The following is a 22,673-nucleotide window of genomic DNA, read 5'->3' on the forward strand; positions in this document are numbered from 1 at the left end:
GCAATTATCTCTGAGGTACCACCATGCCTGATTACAGCCTTCCTGTTTACTAGCTGAAGTCAAATATACTTAAAATTTCTCTCAAAATGAAAACAAGAGTAACCATAAATAAATGCAAATCTTTTGGGGATTGGGACAAATAAAATAAATTCTGTGTCATTTATTAATAACCTGGACTGAAACTAATAAAACAAGCAAAGCTGCCTTATATGAGAGAGACCTAACTGGACACTATAGAAACAATATAAGACACACTGTACATTACACCGACAGCTCACATTTGCGTTGACTTTCTTGTACTTACGCCGTCGAGAGAATACGAGTTCTTAAATTTGATAAACTCGTCTTCTGTCACGTTCTGCAGTTGTTTTTGCTGAGCGCTCATCGTGAAGATCGGCTGTGGAGAAGAGAGTTCAGTCAAAGTCTTGTTGAGGCTGAATACACTTTGCATTTGTGGAGGTACAGATTGGATTGGTGTTTGTTTCTGTAGAACAAGGTGCAATAATTAACCTGAACCTAAGATACACACAAAAAAAACATCAAAACCATAAACATAGTCTCAGATTTGTCGGTATCTGTCTCTAAAATGAAACGTTTCACTCCCGTCATGTTGATCAGATTCAGCCTTACACAGAGCATCTCTTTAGTCTCCTGTTATTTCGGTTTGATCTTTTTAACGCTGCAAATAATCCGGTAACAGAAACCTCACCTGAAAGCCAGCCAGGGTGATGGTGAGCGAGACATCCAGCGGAGCGTTGACGACCCCAGCTACAGATTTTACCAGGGACATGAAGAGCAGCGGGAACCAGACGATGCAGATCAGCAGCACAACGATCATTCCTCCCATCCCGTACTTCACCACCTTCTTCTTCTTCTGGCCTCGAGGCTGGGGGTACCTCTGCGGAGGGACGACATAGACCGCAGTGAGACGAGTCACTTGTCCCGGATGCAGAGTGTACAGTTCTTCGTCAGGACTACTCTTGCAAATCCATGCACTTTTGGAAATATTTATGATAGAGTACATTCTAAAATCTGCCCAGAGGATAATTTTATCTCCAAACGTCTTCAGTCAACTACAGAGTGAAGGATTTAAAAGATCTACACTGACAAATCCCCAAAGTAAATTTCAGCTCGAATTCCAACGTGACAGACGTAACATGATAAACACCTTCTCAGACTCCCTCCAGCATTTCAGGATGAAGATGTGAGCGTAGATGTCCTCCACACAGATCCAGCTGGACAGAGACAGCGAGGTGTCGGTCCAAACCCAGTCCATCACGGCTCGCAGCTCCGTCAGGAACGGCACCAGGCGGAAGCTGAAAAGCCACAGACACCTGAGTTAATCTGGCACAACGGGGGAGTGAAATAAAAACAGATATTCAACGTGCTTACTTTGAAAATTCAGCTCAGGAATTTAATTTTGGTTAGTGATGGCTAAGACTACAGGTTTTTGGTCATTTCTATTTGACTGTTTAGTTTTTGTTTTGTTTTAGTCATTTATTCAAAAATCTCAATATTGGTCACCTATTGCAATTTTTTATATTAATTTTGCATGACATTCCTTCTTGCATGGTATCAACATTACCAATGGTCTGGAGAAAGTAAACTGTCTGAAAATAACAGTTTGATTATGCAAGATTACCCCGTATATAGAATAAATCTAATTCACTTAAAGGGGAACTACTGTTTTTTACAACCTGGACCTTATTTCTTGCATAAAATACGGTCGTTTACTCACCCATATAACTTTTGTGTAATTCGTATTCCTTCGGGAGATAATTAGATCAGCGTATATCCATACAGTGGGAGTGACTGGGGCACCGAAACGCAGCCTTGAGACTCGTTAATTTCACCAATATTTTGTTATTGTACACTAGTGCTATTCTCCGTTGAGTCCGGAGTTACCTGTTATCATCATCTGGGGTCTGTAGATTGAGTCGGAAAAATATTCAGCCATGTTGCAAAAAAACTAGCAGGCGCTTAAAGATGACATCATCCATGTCAGAAGACATCACCCGGGGTCTGTAGGTCAATCTCCAGACCCCGGATGATGACAACAGTTAACTCCCGACTAGCACTAGCTAGCGGGGAATAGCACTAGCGTACGATAACAAAATATTGGTGAAATGAACGAGTTTTGCGGCAGATAATGCGTTATTCAGAGGCTGCGTTTCGGTACCCCAGTCACTCCCACTATATGGACATACGTAGATCTAATTATCTCCCGAAGGAATACGAATTACACAAAAGTTATATGGGTGAGTAAACGATCGTATTTTATGCCAGAAATAAGGTCCAGGTTATAAAAAACAGTAGTTCGCCTTTAAGTATATACTTTAATCAGATTACGGTATACCATGATAAAGACGTCTAAAGAATAAAACTGCGATCCCCTTTCACATACACCTTATATTTATTTTCCATTTACTCTGAAGCACCCCAGCTGTAATCTTCCACTTCTGCAGAAGCAGCGAGCTGACACCTCGACACGACCACGACCTTGGATCTGTTTGTCCAGCTGGAAGAAATGAAAGTTTCCCCCGGCGTAACTCACCCTTGGAACAGGAAGAGGTTGACATAATTGTAGCTCTTCGTGAGGAAGTTTCCCAGGACGCGGGTGGGATAACCGCAGCGGATCTGATAGGCCGACAGACCAAAGTAGATGCACTTGACAAAATACCACATCTGGGCGACTGTGTTCTCGCTGAAGCGCCTGAAAGAGGAAGAGAGGAAAGACAGAAATGTAATGTAAATGTTTTGTTTTTTTTAATTTGATTTCCTCATTAGCAGATCTTCTTTCAACAGATATGGAGAGGAGCTTTCAGAGGCATATCTTTAATCTAACCAGAGAGAATGGATGAAAACAAGAGGATTAGAAAGCTGCTAATGATATCTAATATGATTCGTACTTTTCTGTGACGGCTGGCAGGATAAAGAACATCCAGAAGTGGATACCAAAGACCAGGATGACCTGGAAGATGACCTTGCCCATGACAGACTTTCTGAGGTAGAGGGCCCGATCCACCACCATGGTGCCAAACTGGATCAGGACCATGACCAGGAAGGGCCCCGGCACCTGATCCTCTGACAGGGATGAAGTGATGTCCGCCGCCGAGTGTTTCTAAAGTGCACAGAAACTTTTTTCAGCTCATGTTATGTTTCGGTAAAAACGGTCGTATCTTTGTTCTAAACTTACACCAAACGCCCAGAATCCAAACACGATGATGATGAAGTCGACTGTGTCAGCGAGGAACATCAGAACGTAGACGTCTGTGACTGCACTGTACTCTGGATGGATCAAGTTATAGAAGAACTGTCTGATGGGAAGATAGATCTCCATAAACCTGCGAAGAGCAGAACAGATGTTAGACGTGAATCAGGTCCAGGACCAATATGGGAACACGTCTCATTAACTGTAGCGTACCCGGAGTCAAGCTTTTGTTTTAAGCACTGATAAAGGTTTATTCAGATATACACTGATCAGGCATAATATTATGACCACCTTCCTAATATTGTGCCTCCAAAACAGTTGTGACTTATCAGAGAATGGACATGGGCCTTCTGAGGGGAGAGTCCTCTGTGGATCATCCCACAGATACTTGATCAGTTTGGGATCTAGTGAATTTGGAGGCCAGGTCAACACCTTGTGCTGTTGTTCATGTTTTTTTTAATTGTTCCTAAAGCGTTTTTGTGTGTGTGTCTGTGTCAGGCTGCATCCTGCTGTTGATGGCTGCTGCCATCAAGGGTGTCATTGCTATGGGGTGGGGGTGTCTGGTCTGGTCTAGGTGGGTGCTACATGTCTAAGTAACATCCACATGAATGTCAGGTCCAAAAGTTTCCTAGCAGAACACTGAATTGTCACAAGATGGTCGATGTTATTTACTTCTCCTGCCACTGGTTTTAATGTTGTGGCCGATAGGTGTAGTTTGTATCTTAGAATGATCCAAAATCATATAAAAACAAAAACAGTCCATAAAATACATTTAGTATTATTCGTCTGAAAACCAGTGGGCCTATCCTAAACAAAAGCTTGGGTAATATCTCAGAAACCACTCATTCCATTGTGATTAAACTGAGATCAATATCATGTTTGGATCGTTCGTTGCAGCACTTACAAAAATGACACTGAACGGTCTGACGGGAATGCTGTAATTAAAGCTCTAAATTTAGAAAGGTTTTAGCTGGTATGATTTTCCACAGCGCATCTTACATCAGTCATCCAGAATACTGGCTGAGCGCACTTCTCATCATAACGTCTCACACACTTTGTCCAGAAAGCAGCTGTGGGCGGAGTTTAGGACACATTAAACGCGTCTGTCTCAACTTTTATGAACCGACGGCGCTTTCGTCGTACCGCCTTATGATGAAAGCTTTTGCTTTGTAGAGTTGCTCCTTCAGTTTCTTTATGATCATCTCTTTGCGGGTCTTCTGTTGGATGCTGGCCACGCTGCCGTCCTTACGGCTGCTGTTGTGGGAAGCGGTGCTTCCTGTGGAAACAATTTACATTTTGAGCTGTTAATGAACCGTGAAGAAGCAGCAGGAGAGTCACAAACACAGAGCTGATCCAAGGGTCAAGTCAAGAGTTCACAAAGAGCACAAAAAACACCTCTCTGTTTATGGACTTAATGTTATTGTTGGAAGAATATTACATTCCTTTCATTGTTTTGTTGTAGGGAACATTTTTAAATCTTGACTTTTCACATACCTCACCAGACAATTACCACAAACAGGAAATAGCAAAAGTGCCGTCACCTCTCTTAGATCTTGCAGAAGAATGCATCGATGGATGAGAAATGTGCGAGCCTCCGCTGGAGCTCTTGCGCCGCTGGTAGGTCTGCTGCTGCGGGAAGTGAACCTGGACGTGTCCCGAGTCTATGGACGTCCCGAAGTTGATGGACTTCAAGGTGTGATTGGAGCCTCTCCTCTCGTTGATCAGCGACGACGCAGGTTCGGACTCCTTCTCGCTCTCCTCCTGGTCTTTGCCCTCATCCTCGGACTCGCTCTGACGAGGGGCCTCTTTCCTCTCCTTGGGATCGTCCTCGTCCCACAAACCGTGACACTAGAAAACCCGAATGAAATGAGAGTCGGCTACAGGTGAACTGACAGAGGAAAGAAACAGGATCGAAACAAATTCCTCCTTGCAGGTGAGTATCTGGTCGTTACTGAGGCTTGTCATGTGAGTTTCAGGTACCCACAGATATTCCTTATAAAAACCTAAAGTCCCAACAAGCCATTCAGAGCTGAAGAACTACTTGGATGAGAGATGATGTTGCGCCTTTAAGGAAAGTCAAACAAGCCCAGTTCCTTTTGTTTTAGCCCAGTTATTGGATATACAATAAAAAAGTATAAATCTTAACTGAAAACACTATGTGACTCCTCTCAGATTTGTAAATCCTGCAGAGGAATTTAATTTTGTCTGTCTTTAAATAAATTAAATTCACTTTATTAGGAACATCTGTGTAATCTAATACAATCCAATACAGCAGCTCTGCCAACTGGGCACCGTACTTTTCAGCACAAGCTACTCAAACAAGAATAAACTGCCTGTTTTCATCTGTGGTTTCAGACACAATAGGCGCTTGAGTTAGGTTACATCAATGTTGATTGCTGGTTTGGGCTCTTTGTAAAATCCCCAGGCTTATTTTCCTCATATAAGCGTGGATATTCACATGTTGTGCACAAACCTTCAGGATGGACCTGTGGAAGAAGAGCGCCAGCAACTGGACCAGATCATAGTGGACGTAGCCGTCTTTCTTTTCCACGCCGATGATGTTGGGAGGGTGAAATGGTTTATTCTTATCGATCTTGTTCTGGTTGAAGGGGAAGAAGCCGAACTGGAAGAAGTACTTGATGACGATGGTGACCTGCAGGGAAAACGATGCTTTATGCTCATTTTATGCATTAAATTGATAAATCAGTGCAAGAAATTGTACCCGATGCTTGTTCCCAAATGAGACATCCACTCGTACCTCGGTGAAGACGATGGCCGTCATCCAGTAGCGCTTGCTGGGCCGCGGCACGGACAGCATGGCCCACAGGAAGATGGTGATGGGAAGGACCAGGGTGACGCAGGAGGCCGACACCATGTGGTTGATGATGATGACCAGGTAGCACACCACCTCCGAGTGCGCCACCAGCATGTTGTAGAGGGCGTAGCACAGCTGGAGGATCAGGGGCTGGGTTTGGTAGAATTTATCCGACTGTTCCAGTTCGTCATCGTAAAACATCCTGGACGGAAAGAGGGAGGCAGATATTTCACTGAACATTTTCCATCTATACCATTAAGATAAATACACAGACCAGCGAACAGCACAAACAATTTTAAGGAGGAACCAGGTGTTAATATAATTTTCTGGACTTACTTGCTGAGCAGCAGTTCACTGGCAGTCAGCTCCGTGGTCATCGATGGCAACATGATGTCCGACCTGCTGTCTGAGCGGCTGTCAGAGGTCATGAGCATGCGCCTCTTCCTGTACGAGTCGCTCTCGTCATCGCTGACTTCCAGACGGTCAAAGCTGACCGCCTTGCTGTAGCTGGGAGGCACGTCGGCGTCGGACGTTTTGGAAGCGTCCGTGTCAGGCGTGAAGAGCATCGCCGTGCGAGGCTCCGTCTGCATGAAGTCCTGCTCTCCTTCGCCCTCTTCACTCTCTGTGATGAAGTCGTTCTCCTGCGCTGACCGGGCAAACTCTGCCTCCTCCAGCCTCGAGGAGGGGCCCTCATCTGGGCCGAAGGACTCCCAGGGAGCCTCGTCTCTTTCCTGGTTCTCTTGTACGTCCGCTCCCTCCAATATCTCCTCATCCTCCAGTCTCTCCTCACCATCCAGTCCCTCCTCGTCCTCTAATCTCTCCTCAACCTCCAGTCCTTCCTCATCCTCCAGTCTCTCCTCAACCTCCAGTCCTTCCTCGTCCTCCAGTCTCTCTTCAACCTCCAGTCCTTCCTCGTCCTCCAGTCTCTCCTCAACCTCCAGTCCTTCCTCGTCCTCCAGTCTCTCCTCAACCTCCAGTCCTTCCTCGTCCTCCAGTCCTTCCTCGTCCTCCAGTCTCTCCTCAACCTCCAGTTCTTCCTCATCCTCCAGTCTCTCCTCAACCTCCAGTTCTTCCTCATCCTCCAATCTCTCCTCAACCTCCAGTTCTTCCTCATCCTCCAATTTCTCCTCAACCTCCAGTTCTTCCTCGTCCCCCAATTCCTCCTGCCCTTCCTCCTCCTCTCTCTCCCTAGGTTCTCCGTCACTCCAGAGCTCGGCCTCGGCTCCTCGACTGTCATCCGACTGTTGGGACTCCCAGGGACCCTGCTGCCTGTCTTCCCCTTGATCCTGCTCGTCCTCCACTTCTTCTATGGTGTCCGTAGTGCCCTGCCTGGAGAAGAGCATCATGCACTGGGTCGCTTCACTGCAGAGGACAGAAAAATCACTCAGTGTTAGCCTGCATTCAGATCTATCCATATATCCTAAAATTGTGGAACCAGACTTCTCAAAACTGAAGTGGTTTCCAAGTTTTTAACAGCATAAATAAAACTCTCACCAAACTTAAAAGGCTTTTTGATTTTTAAAATCCACCCAACCAAGTAGAATTTGATTTTTTTTTATACAACACTCTAAACAAAGATGGCGGCATATTTGACCTTAATTAAATTCACTTAAATCCCCCTATCAGTGGCATTTATCAGTGGACAGTGTTGGATCACTTCTCCTATACATTTTATAGAACATTAACTCTGTTTTATGTTCATTATCAGTTCAATAAAATCAGCCTCCTATTAGAGGATCCCAGAGGAGGAGTTATAGTCGTGATTTTAAATTAAAGTTACCAAATGCTGCAAAATAAAGCTGAATTCTGCCTCGGAGAAAACCGAAACTAGATAATTATTGCTTGTTCTAACCCTATGTAACAAAAAAAAGCTAGAACTTTTTATTGGTGACACTTTATTTCAAACTAATAAATGAAAAAACGAAACGTTATCTTTGGTTTTGACAGGGTGCGATAAAGTCTGATTGAGAAGTCATAAAACGATAAGGCTGAAGTTAAAGAAAGAAAAGGAAAGAATCAAGCGATGCAGTGATTTTCCTAATGTGAGTGACACTGATATGTTTATGGGGGATGCAGTGGCCAGGCACCTGGATACGAAGCTGCTGCCGCTGTCCATTGATGACATGGGCACATCCATGCTGTACATCTTACGCAGCTTGGGCCGGGCGCGCTCGCTGGTTCTGGGAATGGACTCTGGCATTGCATCCATGTCTTCCATGGTGGATTGGCGAGAAAACAGATTGGTGTCCGCAGTGCAGGCACTGAGAGGTGGTGAGAGTGACAGATGGTTGATGATTAGCGGTGAGATGGATGAGATGGGATCTATGTTCTGCGTTGCGCAGACTGTAACCAAACCTCTGCATTAAAAATCATCTTGTCACGTGAAGATAAAAACCAAAGATGTAGCGAAGACTCTGAAATGGCTAAGTGTGAAGATAATGACAAGACGCAACTTAGCTCTTCTCTCAGTGGCTGCCGGACACACATTAAAGGGTCGTTTTGCTCTAATGGCAGAAAACATAACTGCTTCCTCCCTGACCTCCAGGGCTGTTTAATCATGCAGAAAGCTTTTGCCGCTCATGTCTGACTCTTTGGTTTCTACATCTTCCCAAAAACGGAAATGAATGAAATTAGCTAAATGGATAAATGTGATCACTTTCCAGAAACGACATGCAAATATTTGAGTTAAACCTGATAAGAGTTTGTGCATCGCAGTTAACATTTGGTGGTGGTGGTGGGGGCAATCCTGCACTTGTTAGGTGTGTTTAAATCACTGCAGAAGAAAGGCGCAGCATAGACACAGAGGGAAATGAGATGATAGAATTGAAAGAGTTTCAATCAGACTTTAAAAATGTGATAAAATAAGATGGAGATGGTATATTTGTGCTTACTTTTTGAAGAACGCTTTATTGCGTCACACAGATCTCATGTTAAGTGTCTGATGCTAACTTACAGTATGTAGTGTCTTCAGTTGAGTGATAAATAAAACACACACATTTCAGCTATGTCAAATATCGTCTGTCTGTTTTGCTTTTATTGATATATCAACACCTCAGCGCTTCAATCTTTTGTTTTTATATGTATATTCCCGATGCATCTTCTTTGGGTTTGTTTTTTGTGCATTAAAAACAGTGGACGGAGAAACTTTTAGTGTCCCTGTCACCGTGGTTAACCCATGCTACACACTGTTAACTTTGTTTTTCAGCCGTGGTGTATGCAGATCCAGATCATAAAGTTTGTGGACAGAGACGAGGCTGTTGACATTTTAAAATGTTAAGTGTTACACCTCAAATGTCAGACAAATAAAACCAAAAACTGTAAACATACCTAGCTACGACAAGAGGCAATAAAGAAAAACATTCTCTTTAATATGTAGCTCCTGGTACATATTCAAAAGAGTAAAGTACATTAGGGAATAACTAATATCATTGTTTACTAAGTTTTTTACCCGACTTGTTTGAAAAATGTGAATCTGGAGGAAGGAAAGTGGTCAAACTAATGTATGTGTAGACACCAGTCCAGTCAGGCTTTGTTTATTTAAAGTATCCCTACTATCAAAGCTTCTCCTATAGTTTCTTAACCTACAAATGTTTTTATTTACAACCAAACAGGGAAAAAAAGCTCCATAAAGTTGAGGCTATGAAGACGCCCTGCGACTATGATCCACCTCAAGACTCTGTCTCTACCTGGACATGCTGTCTCTGGAGGCCGTGGAGTCCTGGCTCTCCATCCGGTAGCCTCCTCGCCTCCTTCGGACTCTGGTGGAGCCCGACACCGACCCGTCTTCGCTCAGCTGATCCAAACTGGCCTGTCTGGACATGTTGAGTCTCATGGCCTTCTGGTAGTAGACGTGGATGCTCTCTCTGGACGGCACGTTGCCCTGATAGACGGAGGCGATCACTTACCGGTTCTTTGTAATCACAAAAAAACAAACTCTTGAAAGTCAGCGTGGAGCATCGTGTACCTTTTTGACCTCTCGAGTCAGCATGCAGCGCTCCAAGCGCAACACAGTGGAGATGTCGATGTACTCCCTGCACATCTCGTTCATCCACTTAGTGAAGCTGTCGACGGTCGTCTGGCAGAGCACCCAGGTGAACTTTATGATGTTGAACACTCTCTTGATGATGTTATCTGATGGAGAACATGCAACACAGAAGCTTAAATCACAGAAAACATTATTATTATTATGGGAATAATCTCAGTTTCTTGTCTAGTGTCATGCACACATTTTAAATCACGGTAGAAACTTAAATCAAAATCACAACAATATCTCATAAAGCGTGTTTCTTAAGGAGGGACCAACCTGGACCACCAGACTTCTTGGTCTCTTCCGCTTTTTCTTGCCCATCAGACAGCTCCCCGAGATCTATGGTCACATGACCCGCTGTGGTACAATAAAAACACCATTTCAAGTCATAAATACATTTAATTTGTTCATTTGATTGTTATTATTATTATTTTTTTGCTTGCTTACGATCTTTCTTGCTCTTCCTGTGTCTGACTCCTTTGGTGTATCGCTTCCAAAATTTGCGTTTCTCTTTGCTGCGTGCCTTCAGAGCAGCTTTGGGGTCTTTGATCCAGGCGTGGTAAAGGAACTGGACAACAGAGAACATGAGCGGTTTAGTCTCAGTAAAATGAAGTGTGTTTTGAATTATATTATGTTTATTGGTTTTAAAATCAGCATGCAAAAGCTTCAAACACGACACAAGCAGTAGCAGAAGTAAAAGGGAGGTTGTGCTTCAACAATATGATCTTGCGTGGAAACCAAAAATAAGTGCATTTACAAAAAATGTGAAAAAGGTAGCACAAGATATTGCTTGTGCATCTTGGCACCAAGCATGTTAGAAGTGTACGGGACTAGTGCAGTGATAAACACGAGAGCAGTGTTAATACACATCTTAGAGTTGAAGCCATTTAACTTGGAACCAATCACTTTCATGATCCTGTGACTCTGGTTATATGAACCAACCACAAGTGAGGAAGTCACAACGTGAATTTCCCACGGCTACGTACAGTCACTAGATAACATTTAACGTCTTAATGAAACCTTCTTTGAACTTCTGGTTGGATGCTAACTGCATTTAATTTTCTCTGTACCAGCACTCACGACACAGATGAATTTAATCTGATCTAACCTGAAGTCATCTTTAAGTCCATTTGGTTTGATAGTATTAAGAGTCTGAGGAAATCTCGTTCATTAGGTGTCCTGGGATCCTTTATGTATATGTACTGGGAATGCCTAGGGGTGGCAGAATTCTGGGAAAAAGTTTGTCATACTTTAAGGGACATACTTGGAGTTAGGGTCCCACTCTCACCATTGTTGCTCCTACTTAATGACGACTCCCCTGTAGATCTGACCCGGCAACAGAGGGTGTTAAAAAACGAAAATTCGGTGTTTGATTGCTGTATTTTGTCTTTATCGCAATAAAGAATTGATCACGAAAAAAAAAAGAGTCTGAGGAACTCTCCATGCTGAAACACATATTTTTTAAATAAACCAGTGACATGTGAGTGATTTGTTCTTTTTGATTTGTGATGCGGTACCTTTTTGCATTTTTTATGGAAGGACACAAGTAATCTCTCAAATTTCTTTTCTTTTTTTTACAGAAATATAAATTTGTAATGCAGACATAAAAAGTTTTTCCAAAGAGCCTTGACTTAACAGATAACATACAGGCCCGCGTGCTCATTGTTTCATTTTCATCCAGAGTGACTTAAGCACATGTTGGAGATTTATTTTCTTACGTATTATCAGCTGAATATAACCATTATTATTTGAAACAGATTGCATGCGGAGGCTGACTGTCAGTGGTCAGTGGTAGAAAATCCATTTATGGACGTAGCTGATTAAGTTTAATACGTTGAAACGCGCGTAAACACCAGTAGAATCGATTAAAAGCAAACAAATATATCAGAAACCCACGAGAGCACTTCCCCATTTGCCCCAATAAAGCATGCAAAACACAGGCAGATCCGACAGACAACGATATGCAGCGTTCCCAATCCAGAAACACACCGATAAACACATTTAATAGTTTACAACGTGCTCATCAGTCATGAGCTAGAAAGGCCGTTGGCTGCTGTGTTTTATTATTTGAGCTGGCAGATATTCAGACAGAAAGCAAGCTGTGTTAGATGGCGGTGAGTACCTTGCCTGCCTTGACTACATACTGCAGGACAGTTTTAGGCAGCTTAATAATAGACCTGGGTAAAGCCAGAAGAGCAGAGACAAACTTCCCAATCGCTCGCTAAAAAGAGAAAGAGAGAGAAAGAGCGAGAGAGAGGAAACAGAGCGTGAGGGGATTAGTAGAAAACAAATTCAAATTGTTAGAAACAAGAGAGGGTTAATGTGTTAGGAGGCTGTAGAGAAAGCACAAATTATTATATTCAACCCAACAAATCTAGATTAATTAGTGCCGGGAAAGTAAAACTACCTCATGTGCAGTTACTGTTTAGTTTTTAGACATCAGAGGATTTTGGAGACGGGTTGAGCAACAGGTCAGACGGAGAAACAGTCTGCAGTTGTGGTTACGGCGTAAAATAGAATGTGCTCAAGTGAAGTGCCGTGCACTGTGTTAGCGTGCGAAGTGTTATTCTGTTGAGTCTTCACAACCAAAGGTAGACATAACATTTACCGACTTGTCAAAAGTGAGAGAAAAAAGTGCCGCTGTTTGTGCTTTATATTTTAAAAGCAATGCGTCTTGTTTCATGCGGAAAAATTCTTACAACTGATATTACTGAGAGTCCCGCAAAACAAAAAAATATCCTAAAATACTTCCCCCCCCTCCCTCCTCTCTCATCTGAATGAGTCACTTTCAAAAAGCTTCCAACCGAGTGAAAGTAAAAAAAAAAAAACATTCCACCTGAAATGCCGACTTCTTTGGCGGCTCCTCGTCTTTTTTCTCCTCCTCCTCTTCTTCCTCCTCGCTGTCAGTTTCAAACAAGTAATAGTCTCCGCTTCTAACCACTGAGGGCAGAAGGTAAAAGTGTTACACTCAGTCGAGCAGAAGCCGAGCTGTTGTCGTGACATTAAAGCAAGAATCAGAGGAGACAAGTAGGAAAATCACCACTTACCATTAAACTCTATTTAAACCAATATACATCAAACGTCTAAACGTGTCTACAGTTAGTCAGTACGTAAACAGGATGAAACAGAAAACACAGAGAACACACAGCTCTAAATCTAAAACGTTAAAGTGAAGCTATCTGCGAGCACAAGGCACAATGAAGTCCGTCAGGGACTCCTATTTCAGCTCGAACAGTCGCCTTCAAGCTACTCCAGCTAAGTGACTCCAGTCTACAGTGTTAGAAGCAATGGGATAGACAAGGCTGACTTATGTCCTTGAACAGAACCACAGTGGGCAGGAGACGAGGGGAGGATGCTGGGAAAATGGAGATGAGACATCAAATGACAAAGAGATAAAATGGAGAAATGATTTGAAAATGTCACGTGGGGGTGGAATATGAGACATGAGTTCAAACCAAACAGGCCACACCGCTGCTGCTGCTGCGTTGACTCAGAGGCATGCTCGTGTGTTCAATCTCCACAGCAAAGCCTGTGATTTTTTTTAACAATTTCATCACTACTTCAATCGATTTTTATTTATTTTTGGTCGACACCTGTTTGGTGATCATGTCTACGGGCAAAGAATGAACAAACCCTTCCTCCTTTACTCCAGTACTGAGAATAAAGGCGAGTCGACTTCATATCTTTGCATGAAAATGTTTCACAACAGAGCGATTCGCTACTGTGGGCTCTTAAGGTGAGACCAGGGGTGAAGTTTTAAACAACGTCAAGTCCGAACCTCCAGCCGTTAGTCATTTTCTCTTTCTTCGTGTCTATTTAAGGCAACCCTGCTCTGCGCCGGCACAGACGCCGATGCTGTTTTATGGCTCATCTTTTAAAAAAAAAAAACTAGAGTCGGAGTAAAGTCAGGTAACAAGGGCCCTCAAATAAAGACGGAAAAGGATTAAAGTCTGGAGCTTTGGTGCCTTCAGAGCCCTGGGACAGTAGGGGAATCCTCGGCGTTCTGGTCAAGGACACAAGGGCCGATCAGAGTGGAGGAAGAGAAAAAAGAGGATTGTGGGGGGGTCAACCTACTGGAAGCATGGTCAACCCACGGCCTCCACCACTGCTTTTTTTTGGTCTTGGCTTTCGTTCGCTGTGCTCCTAAAATTTCACAAATACATCAATGCAACATTTCATAAGAAAATGCAAACTTCAAGGAATGTTTCACTGCACCAGGCTGCTCTTAAAGCTCATGGAGAATATATTATTACACAAAACAGTTTATAGATTTAGCATGACACACACTCACGCCCACCTTCTTTGAGCTCTACTATCAATGCTACTTCTACACCAACTTTTTAAACATGGAGTCCACAGTGAGAGGCCCCGGCAGGCTGCACCATACCATCATCATCATCCTCCTCCTCCTCCTGGACGGCCGTCTGTCCGTCTCCAGACTCCTGCGCCCGGGTCAGCAGCTTCTCCTTGCCCCTCTTAAACTTTTGCTGCCTCACCTTAATGCGCTCCATCCTGATTAGATCAGAGAGACGGTGAAGAGACAGGAAGTATAGACGCAGAGGATCGTCACAACAGGCCGACTATAAACATCTCCTGGGCTTCATATGGAAATTAGTGTTATGGTACTGTTCATTAGAGAGGGCGAGGGGATATTTTCAGAGCTCATGAGTGACTCCTAAGGAAATTATAAGTGGTGGAAATACATTGTCTTTAATGTGGTACTAAGAGCAGGCTTCCAGGAAACAGAACAGACCGACCCAGGAGATGCTTTTAATCCAGTTTTTCTGAATCTAGTTTGAGGAATAATGGACAACTGAGACTCAATGAAGGATGTAACTATACTGCTTTAGTCTGAATCATAACCTAGTGACATTCTGAATTAATTTATTCTCAGAAAATCCCATAAAAAAACACCAACAATGAGTTGACCAACAAGTGCAGGTACAGAAAGAGGCCAGTGAGCTTAAAAACCTTTGAAAGCACATCAGTGTTAATTATTGTGTGCATCATTAATTAAGATAAGCACACACTGTCAATTATTTTTGATTTAGTCCAATGTATGGTATGATGTACTGCTGCTGCTGCTGTAAATTCCCACTAGAGCTCCAACATCCAGTCAAGTTGCAGCTTTAGATCCATGTCTTTCCATCATCTATTAGACATTTGAATTCAATTTTGTAATAATCAGGGTGCATTTTTTGTTTTATTCTTATTTTAGAGTTGTTTAGTAACATCACTATCTGGGGGAATTCCTTAAATGAGTTCATGAGGTATTCATTCATTCATTTTCCGTAACCGCTTGTCGCGGGACTGGGCGATAGGTGGGGTACACCCTGGGCAGGTCTTCAGTCTATCACAGGGTTAATTTAGAATCACCAATTAACCTAGCATGCAAGTCTTTGGATGGTGGGAGGAACCCGGAGTACCCGGAGAGAACCCACGCAGACACAGGGAGAACATGCAAACTCAACACAGAAAGGCCTCAGCTGGCCGATGGATTTGAACCCAAAACCTTCTTGCCGCCCCAGTTAATTAGTACTGCACTGACCTCACCTGCCAAATTTAAGTTCATACTTTAGTCAAAGTCAAAACATTTGAGCCAAATTTTCAAGAAATTCCCACAAGGTGTTTCAGAGGCATCGCGTTCAAGAGTTAAAATTATCGCCTGAGGTCTCAGTGACCTTGATGCTTGACCTGTTTATGGGGCAAGGAACCATATTTGGTAACTTCAGCACACATATTTAATTACGTCCCTGTGCCTTGAGAAGCATGTGGTTTTCACCCACTAACGGTCAAGACAGCATTCTCAGGTCAAATGTGGTCTGAAAGGTCCACCTCTGCATGAACGCTGTTCATAGCTGCTTCATTAGGCACCAGGAAGAAGAAGAAGTGTCCTAATGTTGTCTAATGTGATAATGTGGATGTTGACAAGTGCCTGAATCAGCACTTATGTCCTAATGGTCTAAATTAATGTTTCCATCTGTGTACCACTTAAGGGCAAGGAACCATATATGGTAACTTGTTGATTTTCTCTATGAATATTGAGTAGTAAAAAAATAAGGTTTCTTACGCCCTACAATAACACTCTAGGGTTGCAATTTCCAAGTATTTCAATGAGTGCCCTATAAAGGGTTAATCCCAAACTTAATCCCTGAGTCCATGTCAATGTTTGTGCCAAATCTGAAGAAACTCCCTCGAGGCAGATCAACAGAAAACATAACACCTCTGTCTGTTGCTGCAGGCATAAAAACGCAGTGGATGAGCTAATTTCTCCTGTTTTTAACAAGGAGCTAAAACACTCACAGCCACAGAAAAGGCAGGAACTATCTAGAGATGAACTCACAACCTTGTTGGTTATGATCTTTTCATGTGATTTACTGAGAATGAAATTAGGAAAAAATACTGAATATAAATCATCCAGTCATATCAACTAATGGGCTGCTTGGAAATAAAATAAATCTCAGTGGCAGAAATGCAGATGAAAACAATTCTGTGATCAATAACAATCCTAAAAATATCACTGTTTCTGTGCACACGCAATGTTTAAGCCTCTGTCCTGGAGAAGTCACGTATAAATTTGCTGTTTTAACTCTAATCGAGACCACGGCTCCTGCAGAATTGTATCATAATGTGTGACATGATCTGTTTTAAAAAGGAAACGTGTCGGATTAAAAGGTCCTGCACAGATACACACACAGATGAAGTCAGATGAAGATAACATGAAGGTTAAACATTTGGGGTCTCACTGTCTCTTCAGCTGCTCCACAGATTTGTGCTCCTCCTCCAGTCTGGCTCTCACCGCCTTCACTATAGTGGCCTGGAAGAGCTCTGCCCCTCTGAAACACACCGTGTAGTAAAGATCATCTCAGTGTCACTGAGTAGAGTTATCAAAGCTTTTCTGTCTGAATATAACCTACTATAACTCAAACCAGAGAAATCTTAACACTCACAGTCACAATCATATTATGACCTATACTCATACTCTGCTAGTCTGCTGATTAGTCAGCACTGCACTCTGTTTTGTGTAGTGTCTTTTTTATAGGTGCATTGTCTCTCAAGTGTTTTGCACTGTCTGTATTGTATTGTTTGTCTTTGCACCGTCTCTGCTGGCACTGTTTGTCTGCACTGTCTGCACTGTTTGTACTGTTTTGTATCGTCTGCATAAGCTTGTACACACACACACACACTTCATGCTCAGTCCCTTGTACTTTACTCGGTCCTATGTTCTTGGAGGAACGTCGTCTCATCTCACTATATACCGCACCTGCTATATACGGCAGAAATTACAATAAAAACCTCTTTGACCTTTGACCTTCCTCCACCCCATTCACCTCTAGTCTTCACATCCAGGACACAAGTTGACCTTGACCTCATCAGAATCCTCTCCTCATCTCATTGACAGCCCCAGCATTATCTTTTTCTAAATCTAAGTCTAGACCTGGGACGTTTCCTATACTATACAGTCCTACCCTCCCTTATTAAATACAAACTCCAGTTTGATGCCGAACAGTTTATACATTGTATAAACTTAAAGGGGAACTACTGTTTTTTACAACCTGGACCTTATTTCTGGCATAAAATACAATCGTTTACTCACCCATACAACTTTTGTGTAAATCCATACAGTGGGAGTGACTGGGGCACCGAAACTCGGGGTCTGTAGGTCAATCTACGGACCCCGGATGATGATAACAGGTAACTCCGGACTCAACGGGGAATAGCACTAGCTTATTATAACAAAATATTGGTGAAATGAACGAGTTTCGTGGCAGATAATGTGTTATTTAGAGGCTGCGTTTTGGTGCCCCATTCACTCCCACTATAAGGATAAACACTGATCTAATTATGTCCCGAACGACTGCATATGACACCAATGTTATATGGGTGAGTAAACGATCGTATTTTATGCCAGAAATAAGGTCCAGGTTTTAAAAAACAGTAGTTCCCTTTTAAAAAGTTTGCATGCAGCTTTCTGGCCCAGTCGAGTACCTGGAGGCGAGAATCTGCGACGCCCTGATATCTGCCACCACGTGGAGAAAGTAGTAGCTCATGAAGACACGTCTCTGCAGCAGCAGGAAGGCGAAGCAGATGCTGTCCCAGATGATCCCGGCCTCGTTGCTGGGAAGCTCGCAATACTCCTCGACAGCTGGGATATAAACAAAGCAGCCGTAAAAATGCTATTCTGTCGAATAAAGTCCATGAAATTAAACTGCAAATTACAAGCCAACCTAATAACAATAATATGCAATCTGAGCAGCATACTCAATAGGAATAAATTGATTCAGCTCCTTTGTTGATGTTAGCATTATGATGACCTAAAATAGTCAGTCTGACAGTGTTTACTTCTAACGGCAGGTGAAAATTAGGACATTTGCAAGTGTTAACTGCACAGACTCTCGAGGATTTTATTTTCTGATTATGAATAAACCCTGCACTGAGTATTGTTGCAGCAGGTTTTCTTTTCACAGTAAATCATTTTCCCTGTGGGACTCAGCTAAGGAGCACGCTGAACTTAATTGGCCTGAAACAACACAAATAAACAAGGGTGTGGGTTTAATTTCAGTTTCTGGGGAAAAGGAGCTCCCGGACACACACAACCTGCAGCAGAAGATCACAATTTCGCTGCCTCTCAGACGAAGCAAAAATAGTGGATTTGAGTTCTTACTTAGGCAAAGAGAAATATATGGTAAAAATAAAATAGTAAAATAAAATTAAAGTCCACTCACGTCTGTGTTTCTGGTCTGTATTTATTTCATATCCTTTGATGGTGCACGCCAGGCTGAACAACTGGATTAACCAGCACTGCTTCTTAATCAGGGAGTTGATGTAGCCACAAGCCAGGACCTACGAACAAAATACTTCATTAAATATTTTAAATATTCAGGTTTAAAGTGTGACTACCAAAATAAACGGAAACAAAAGATATAAAATATAGATATCAGTGCTAGTTTCTCACAGACAAAATGTTCTTCATGGTGATCACAAAGATGTTGTAGGCGATCAGGAAGTCCCAGTAGTGGAGGATCTTCTTGATCGGCTTCAGCAGCAGGTTGCCCCCGAAGAGCAGGAAGTAGAAGCAGGCCACCAGGTAACCCATACAGAAGACGCTGATACGCGTGGTTCCGGTGATGAAGATGATGGTGAGGACGAACCAGAACAGGTAGCTGAACATGATGACCTTCAGCATGTCCAGGTAGGACCTAGAGAGGAAGAGAGCGTGAACACCCAAGATGTACGACATCCGCTGGTCTGTATATACACTGAATCAGCAGAACAGCATGGTTTAACCACCTTCACGCATTACTCCCACACGGCAAAACCCTGTAGCGGGCTGTAAACAAGTTTAAACGCCATATAATTAATTTGTGAAGCGCTTCAATAAGTTCATGATAGATTTTCTTGACACTGGAGCGTCAGCAGTGGTCATTTTTGTGGCAGTTTTGCACCTTCCTGAAGTTTACGACTGCAATTATACATTTTAGTTTCATCCTTTTACTCAGCACCTCTTTCTCAAACCTCTATTCCTATTTGTATAATTTTTTGTCTCATTACAGAGCAAAAGCGTCCAAGTTTACTACAGAGATGTAAGAATTGGACCAAATTACTGGGTCAGAATAAATGAATATGGAACAACATTACCCTATAACAAGACGGTGATGGAGGGAGGTTCTAGAAGAGGCCTGTTTTGGTAAGTGGCACATTTTGGGGATCATCTGTATGCACGGTGCGAAGGTCCAATTGGTTAATGGAAAACTTTGATCCCTAATTTAGTGGAGAGAGACAGATGTACATGTCTGCATAGGATTTTGCTCAATGAGGCACTCCAGCAACGGGAAACTCTGGAGATGGACAAAGTTCACGAGTTTTAAGTCTCATGACGCTGGAAGTAGAAATCATGGACGCCAGCCAACTGCTCATCCGGCTGAGGCTGCATGTTCGCCACACAGTAAGAGCAAAAACAACATTTCAGTTCGTTCTGTTGCCGTGCGCATAATCCACACATCAATCACACTCCGGCGTCAGGCCACCAGTAAAGAGTCTGATCAATGGATGGGAACAAGAGCTGTAACCCGACCCCGTTGCTCAGCACAGGTGTACCTTGAGCGTGTCCTGAGTGCCTAACGTGCTAAAAGCGTGTGCGTGGACGCGGCAGTGGAAACACGGGACGCAACATCCATTAATTCGATGCACAACAAGAGCTGCACTGTTTAGGGAAGCGGCTCTGATGAAGTGGGTTTGGACGACGGTCCGGAACAGCTGAGTGAGTGTCCTTCTTCATCAGGGGGTGAAAATACCTTTTCCATACTTAAAAGCTATTTATTGAGTTAGAGTACAGGGCAAAAGCGTCTGAGTGACGGACAGAGTGTTTTTGTGGATTATGGATTTCTCCCCCACCCCGTATCCGTAATTCGATCCTGGAGGGAAACGATGGAATAAGTGCAGAGCTGCTGTGGCGTGGACAGACGGGCTGTACAGCTCCATCTCTCTCTTTCTCTCTCTCTCTACTAGCGCTTGTTGATGGACACAGAGTGCGTTAATAAAAGACTTGTCCACTTTGAGCATCAAAACAGTGGAATGTGAAGAGCACATAATCAATGACTGTGGACAGGTCAGGATGCTCTCGCTGCCTTTCTAACTCGCCGCTTTCCGTTCTCCTGCCTCTCACGAAATCTTCAGTGCTCTACACTTTAATGTGCAGAGTCAGTATCCAAAGTGTAGATCCAAATTCTAAATTATGTATACAGCAGCTACTCAGTAACATCCAAGCTACTGGATAGCTGAATTAGTCGCCTGTCAGTTACTCTAACCTTTATTTATAAGGGATTTGCTGAGCGAGTGTGTTCTTATTCAGCACAAACCCACCTCTGATGTCTACAGTTACACGTTTAGCAGCCAAATACAACAACCGTTTTCCACTGACTAATCCTCTTGAGCACATCGGCTCTAGAAGACAGAAAATACTTCAAGGTTCGTTGCTGAAATCGAGGAGAAACATCCAAGTTAAGTTTTTTAAATGTGAATTTATGAGGAAAGTGTGGGATGTGGGAGTCGAATGTGCGACTATTTGTTTCCCGCTGCGCTTTTCTATCCCTGCAGCGAATTTTAAAGCTCTACATCGAATCTTTGCACCTTTTTTTAACAAAATATATCTTTGTTTGACATAAAAAATAATCAAATCTAAGACTGCACTGCATTCTGGGTATTTATCCTGTTATTCAAACACATTGCGGACACTAAAAACAACAGAGAAACACATGAAAAGGCAAAAAGTATTTTCATTATTTCTGATCATTACCAGTTTAAAGTGTTTACAACCACTTACATGGCTGCTGGAAGTCCGGTTACACTATTTACGACCGCGTTTACAATACGAACAATCTCATCCTTTTTCAAATACACACTGGCACATAGATGGGCCGTAACCATTTAAGATGCCAATTTACTGGAGGCAATTGGAGTTTAATGCTGATAGACACAGCGGCGCCCACCGCATATATTTAATGTCAAAGATAAAAGGCATTTTGGTTTTATATGACAGCACAATAGAGATAAAGACAGGAAATTAAAACGGAGACATGAAACAAAAGGGTAATTCTTCGTTGTGAAATCCTGCAAATTAATCTGACTATAAAATCTTTGAAGTATTGAATCTATATTTACATATTTTAATGGCTGCACTTGTGCGGTGCACATTTCAGTTATGACTTTATTGTTGGCGTCCAACATCATCAAGCGTCAATTATAGGCTGCTCCACTTCCGTTCCATTTTAGCGTGTTGTCCCGGGTTTATGGCGGCTGAGCAAAACAACGGCTCCAAAATTATGGCAACTTTTTTTTTTTCTTTTTTTTTAAATCGAATCAAATGGAAAATGGGATAAGTTTGCTGCATCAGTGTGAAGGAAGCAAGGAGTCGGCGTTCGCTGTTCTACCTGCAGTGGATGAAGTCGGGGACAGGGTTGTGGACGCTGAAGGAGGCTGCGTCCAGGTCTCTGCAGATCTCCACGTTGTCACCGGCCATGAGGCGCACTGCCGCCTTGTTCTCATCCTCAAAGACCTGCCTCTGGAGAGAGGCACAGAGCAGCAACATGAAGTCGTCTAGGAGAGGAGAGGAGATGAGGAGAGGAGTATTTCAGTAATCCACTACATTTACTTTAATTCATTTACATATTAAGATTCTACATGTACAAATATGTGACGACATTATAGAGCATGATGCCTCGCTGCACTGATGTAAACTAATTTGAGAAACACACAGAGGAGGAACCACGGATCAGGGCGGGTGCGGAAATCTGGAATATAGAGCCACTTGATCACGTTGGAGTCTGTGGTGGAGCTGAGAAACCTCCAGGGATAATCTGAAAAGAAGACATTAGACATTAGACACAGAGTAAGTCTAATAAAAAAATAAAAAAAGGCCCGGTTTATTTGTGGAGAAATTGTAAAAGGACGGGGCTGGTAATAAAAGCCTTGACGTGGCAACAAATAACACGGGAAACAAAACCAAAAAGAAGAGTTTTGTGTAATTATTTTACAATGATTCAAGGACTCAGTATATCTCTGGACCAAGATACTGAAGTTTTACACAGGCGAGGATTTTGTCCAATCCAAATGCCCCATAC

The 22,673-nt window shown here is 42.9% G+C and overlaps 1 protein-coding gene across 1 annotated transcript in view; it reads right to left on the bottom strand.

The window, feature by feature from the left end:
* The window catches only part of piezo2b (piezo-type mechanosensitive ion channel component 2b), an 82,281-nt gene that overhangs the window by 5,026 nt on the left and 54,582 nt on the right, over positions 1 to 22,673 (bottom strand). The window contains exons 24-49 of the mRNA XM_084546621.1: positions 22,308 to 22,409; positions 21,984 to 22,149; positions 19,010 to 19,253; positions 18,780 to 18,897; positions 18,043 to 18,199; positions 16,800 to 16,889; positions 14,441 to 14,565; positions 14,128 to 14,196; positions 12,890 to 12,993; positions 12,176 to 12,274; positions 10,501 to 10,621; positions 10,330 to 10,410; positions 9,991 to 10,157; positions 9,713 to 9,906; positions 8,114 to 8,287; positions 6,363 to 7,388; positions 5,970 to 6,228; positions 5,685 to 5,864; positions 4,753 to 5,059; positions 4,355 to 4,487; positions 3,197 to 3,344; positions 2,910 to 3,121; positions 2,555 to 2,713; positions 1,169 to 1,316; positions 710 to 898; positions 305 to 397 (exon numbers count right to left, since the gene is read on the bottom strand). Coding sequence (XP_084402747.1) covers positions 305 to 397; positions 710 to 898; positions 1,169 to 1,316; positions 2,555 to 2,713; positions 2,910 to 3,121; positions 3,197 to 3,344; positions 4,355 to 4,487; positions 4,753 to 5,059; positions 5,685 to 5,864; positions 5,970 to 6,228; positions 6,363 to 7,388; positions 8,114 to 8,287; positions 9,713 to 9,906; positions 9,991 to 10,157; positions 10,330 to 10,410; positions 10,501 to 10,621; positions 12,176 to 12,274; positions 12,890 to 12,993; positions 14,128 to 14,196; positions 14,441 to 14,565; positions 16,800 to 16,889; positions 18,043 to 18,199; positions 18,780 to 18,897; positions 19,010 to 19,253; positions 21,984 to 22,149; positions 22,308 to 22,409 — 4,865 coding nt within the window. The remainder of the gene's footprint in view (positions 1 to 304; positions 398 to 709; positions 899 to 1,168; positions 1,317 to 2,554; positions 2,714 to 2,909; positions 3,122 to 3,196; positions 3,345 to 4,354; positions 4,488 to 4,752; positions 5,060 to 5,684; positions 5,865 to 5,969; positions 6,229 to 6,362; positions 7,389 to 8,113; positions 8,288 to 9,712; positions 9,907 to 9,990; positions 10,158 to 10,329; positions 10,411 to 10,500; positions 10,622 to 12,175; positions 12,275 to 12,889; positions 12,994 to 14,127; positions 14,197 to 14,440; positions 14,566 to 16,799; positions 16,890 to 18,042; positions 18,200 to 18,779; positions 18,898 to 19,009; positions 19,254 to 21,983; positions 22,150 to 22,307; positions 22,410 to 22,673) is intronic.

This window comes from Chelon labrosus (assembly GCF_963514085.1).
Source record: "Chelon labrosus genome assembly, chromosome: 6".
Lineage (NCBI taxonomy): Eukaryota > Metazoa > Chordata > Actinopteri > Mugiliformes > Mugilidae > Chelon > Chelon labrosus.